The sequence below is a fragment of the Curcuma longa genome, chromosome 13, assembly GCF_044706935.1.
Source record: "Curcuma longa cultivar G26 ecotype Majalengka, Jawa Barat chromosome 13, ITB_CL_G26_1.1, whole genome shotgun sequence".
Classification (NCBI taxonomy): domain Eukaryota; kingdom Viridiplantae; phylum Streptophyta; class Magnoliopsida; order Zingiberales; family Zingiberaceae; genus Curcuma; species Curcuma longa.
The window spans coordinates 7,524,981-7,528,755 of record NC_133873.1 but is presented as its reverse complement, the minus strand read 5'-3'; the positions used below and the strand labels follow the sequence as shown (position 1 = coordinate 7,528,755).

At 38.5% G+C, this 3,775-nt stretch overlaps 1 protein-coding gene across 1 annotated transcript; it reads right to left on the bottom strand.

The window, feature by feature from the left end:
• Positions 1 to 508: 508 nt before the first annotated feature.
• Positions 509 to 3,177, bottom strand: LOC141844028 (short-chain dehydrogenase TIC 32 B, chloroplastic-like). Its single transcript, XM_074732017.1, has 8 exons — positions 2,986 to 3,177; positions 2,505 to 2,736; positions 2,342 to 2,421; positions 2,077 to 2,230; positions 1,864 to 1,942; positions 1,646 to 1,730; positions 1,503 to 1,549; positions 509 to 822 (listed from the first exon to the last, which is right to left on the bottom strand). Exons 1-8 carry the CDS (start codon positions 3,101 to 3,103, stop codon positions 658 to 660), a joined length of 960 nt encoding a protein of 319 aa, XP_074588118.1. The 5' UTR covers positions 3,104 to 3,177; the 3' UTR covers positions 509 to 657.
• Positions 3,178 to 3,775: the final 598 nt, after the last annotated feature.

Sequence of the window (3,775 nt, the reverse complement as noted above, 5' to 3'; positions counted from 1 at the left end):
TATTTAGTCGTAGAAAAGGATAAGAGTTTGAATGCTGCACCACAACCGACCTACCGGGGCTATGAGTAGCTGGCCATAAACAATATCCTCTTTCAAAGATCGTGGTCAACATCAAATTTTTATACCACTTCAGTAAGTTTATCTCATAATAACCAACTTTAGATATCTAAATTATTAAAAAATTACTAATAAATGTGAAGAAAGAGATTATCAAATGAAGATGAACATAAATGTAGAGTTTTAATTTTAATAGGAATTTATTTTAAATTATATTTTAAATTTATTAAATAAATAAATTATTTATTTTAAAAATTAATCGAACAAAATTTAGATATCTGAATTATAAAAATATAAATAAATTTAAAATTCAAATAAAGATGAATATTTTACAAATTAATTTTTATGTGCATAATAAATTATTATGCTTCAAATTTATTTAATTGACAAATCAAAAAAAAACCACTAATCTTTCAAATTAACATCTAAATTAAATTATAAAAAATAATAATAATAGATGCGAAGAAAGAGATACTAAATAAACAATAGTCGTACCATACAACGGTCCCAACACAGTAACTGTTGTAACAAAATTCAAACATCATCGAACACATAAATAAAGCATACATCCATTACGATCCAAACTACATAGCGATTTAGCTAAATTGATTTAATCAGCGTCTCGCTATACTCCCAAAGCTTTCTTGCTAATGTCTCATTTAGACCGTTGGCAGTTGTCTTCTCAATGTTGCAGTCAGCAAAGTATTTTCCGCTGATTCCCTTCACACTTGGATGCAATGCGACGTAGCATGTAGTCGCCGCTCCCTGTGAGGTACACAATGAGATGCACAATCTTTACCATTGCTCCACTAAGTGCATTTTGGATTTCAAATTGGATTGAAGAACTCTCTTAAAAAAAATAAATTCACTATCTCAACGGTCCTTCTAAAATCGACCCCATGGATATGAAAGGATATTCATTTAGATATACAAATATTAGACACATGACGAGATCGATCCTAGGTCATCACCTCCTAAAATCGATCCCTAACCATTACGCCAACAATACCATACATCCACCGTCTATGCTATATCCTAGGGTGGAAGAACTCTCTTAAGCTTAAACATAATGCGACCTTTTAATCATGCTCTTTAAGAATTAAATGCCTCTATCTTAGTATTTATTAATTATGGGGCAACGGGGCACTTTTAGAGGACGGTTTAGGAGAAAGCATTCAGTTACTAAATTTGAAGATATAAATTGAGCTTTGAATGAAAGGACCACAAGACTACAGTGATGATCCTAAGCGTGTATGGTTAAGTGCACAATTTGACTTTCTACACATCTGTTTACTATTGTGCAATTAAAAGCCTATACCACTTTTAACTGAATTATTTTTACATATTTTTATGTTCTATTATTTTGATTTATAATTTGAATGTAATTAAAATCTTCTCTTTGTTTATATTCCACTTATTTAAAAATGATACAATGAATAACAAACCTGGGGAATACTCTTCCACAATACGCAAGTTGTAGCTCTTAGCACGGCTGCAAGCGAAAGAAATGTCCGAATCTGAGTTTGCCCTTTACAAGTTTTCAGTGCAAAGTTATAAAACTATAGGTTTGTAGGGTTGAGGACCATACCAACAAAGATAGTTGAGTGTCTCCCCAAGTTCGTCTTGATAAGTCCAGGATGAACAGAATTTGCCGTAACATTGGCGCCCTCTTCCTGTTAAACATGAAAGTGTTTTGAAATTGTGAATTGCGAGCTCATTATTAGCGTATGCTCATTAGCGTTGAGAATTCAATTCGGCAATCAGTCTAGAAGATATGTTACTCTAGAGTTGAGAAGACAGGAATACCCTTAAGCGCCTAGCGAGCTCATTAGCGTGCAATATGTTTGCCAATTTGGACTGTCCATATGCCAATTTATCATTGTATCTGTAAAGAGAAATAGAAGAAAATTTGGGATCATTCGACCAAATCGAAGAATCAGATTAAGAGTGTTTTTGATGCAGAAGAGAGAGATTTTTGATGCCTACATCGATTTGCCGAATTGAACAATGGCAACTTACGCGGCCTTGTCGTTGATTTTGTTGAATCTTATTCCTCCTCTATATGTTGTGAGGTGAGCTGCAGAAGATAAGTTCACGATACGACCTTCAATCCCTGTTTTCTCTGCTGTGCTTTTAATTGTTGGAAGCAGAAGATTTGTCAACAAAAAGTGACCTGAAATCAAGAGAAGAGTCAACCATAGCGCATGGTAAAATAAAATCAAACATAGCAACCTCACCATGTGATCTGCAAATGCAACATATTTGAAAAGCTAAAGAAACGTACCGATATGATTCGTAGCAAATTGCATCTCTATCCCGTCCTCTGAAAGCTTGAATGGGCAGTACATAACACCAGCATTGTTTCTGAAAACAAATCGAACTCGTGAGATTTCGCCCGAATAATATGAGAAGATACAATATACTTAAACATGAGAATCATTGCTTACATCAAGATATTGAGAGGTAGATTCATCGAAATAAATCTGTCAGAAAAGTCTCGCACAGACTTCTGTGAGCTAAGTTCGAGGTGTATGATGTCAATTCTGGCAGATGGAGTGTTCTGTAGAATACTCTGCTTCACACTTTCGGCAGCCTCCGTGTTCCTAGCACCAATGATGACATGAGCACCTCTGAGAGCCATCACTCTTGCAGTCTCCGCTCCAATCCCACTGCTTCCCCCTGTACCGCACGAACGCTCTCATTACAGCTCTCATTATAGATCTACCGCTACAACAGATCCAGATGCTCAAAATCGAAGTGAATAACTCATCAAAATGTCCATAAAGTTCCTTTCCGAAGATCAAGTGGCGGGACAACTCAGATCGTTGCAGAAAAAGATCGATTAAATCTGGAGAGCGATTTCTCCAGATCTATAGCAGACTTAAAATTGCGTACGAGTGAAGAACGCGGAAAGGAAGAAGAAAGTACCGGTGATGATGACGGTGAGGCCGGATGCGTCGATGCCTTCGGTGACTTGCTCAGCGGTGGAAGCCGATCCGAAGCCGCTTGGCCCGGGGATGCCGGTGGCTTCACGGAAGTATCCCATTTCGCCGGAGAAGAGAGAGCGCGAGAGAGAACACGGAAGAGGGGATTAGGGTTGAGAGTGGAGACGAGAAGAAGGTGGATGAAGGGAGACGCTATTTATAGGAGATTCCGCCAGGCGTGGGAGCGGGATCTGCAGAATCGAAGTCGTGCGGACGCGCTTGTCGTGAGTTGTAACGACGTCGGTGGAAAGGTGCCGTTCAGTATATGCGGATGCGGGAAGATGTAGCAATGGAAGCTTCTAGAAGTTGCCCACGTGTCGCCATAGATCGAGGTAAGCTTCTTCCCTCGGTAGGCGTCGCCGACCACGACGGACTGGAGCAGTAACTCTCTCACCGATGGTGACGTCAGCATTAATTGGCCGACGGCGTCGCACGTGGCCGACTCCGCGCCCATTCGCGTAATAACGCTGCGCGCTGACGGTCGAACGGGCTACTCGATTTAGATTTGAAATATTGAACCGAACCCAATCGATATTTTGAATAGGAATTGAGTCGGTTTAAGTTGATGAACCGGAGCAGATATAAATAAAGATATTTTAATGAACCGCGTGAATACATTTTAAAATTATCTAAATCACGCCTCAACTATGAGATAGTTAAATTCATTGAATAGATTAGACATCTGTCCCCATCTACGTATTTACGGAATTTTTTTCAATTATGATAAATTTATA

Coding starts and splice junctions, on each gene's coding strand:
- LOC141844028 (XM_074732017.1), bottom strand. CDS start 3,103: ATGGGATACTTCCGTGAAGCCACCGGCATCCCCGGGCCAAGCGGCTTC. Junction 2,231..2,341: donor ATTTGCTACGAATCATATCG/GTACGTTTCTTT, acceptor TCTTGATTTCAG/GTCACTTTTTGTTGACAAAT. Junction 1,943..2,076: donor AAAATCAACGACAAGGCCGC/GTAAGTTGCCAT, acceptor TTCTCTTTACAG/ATACAATGATAAATTGGCAT.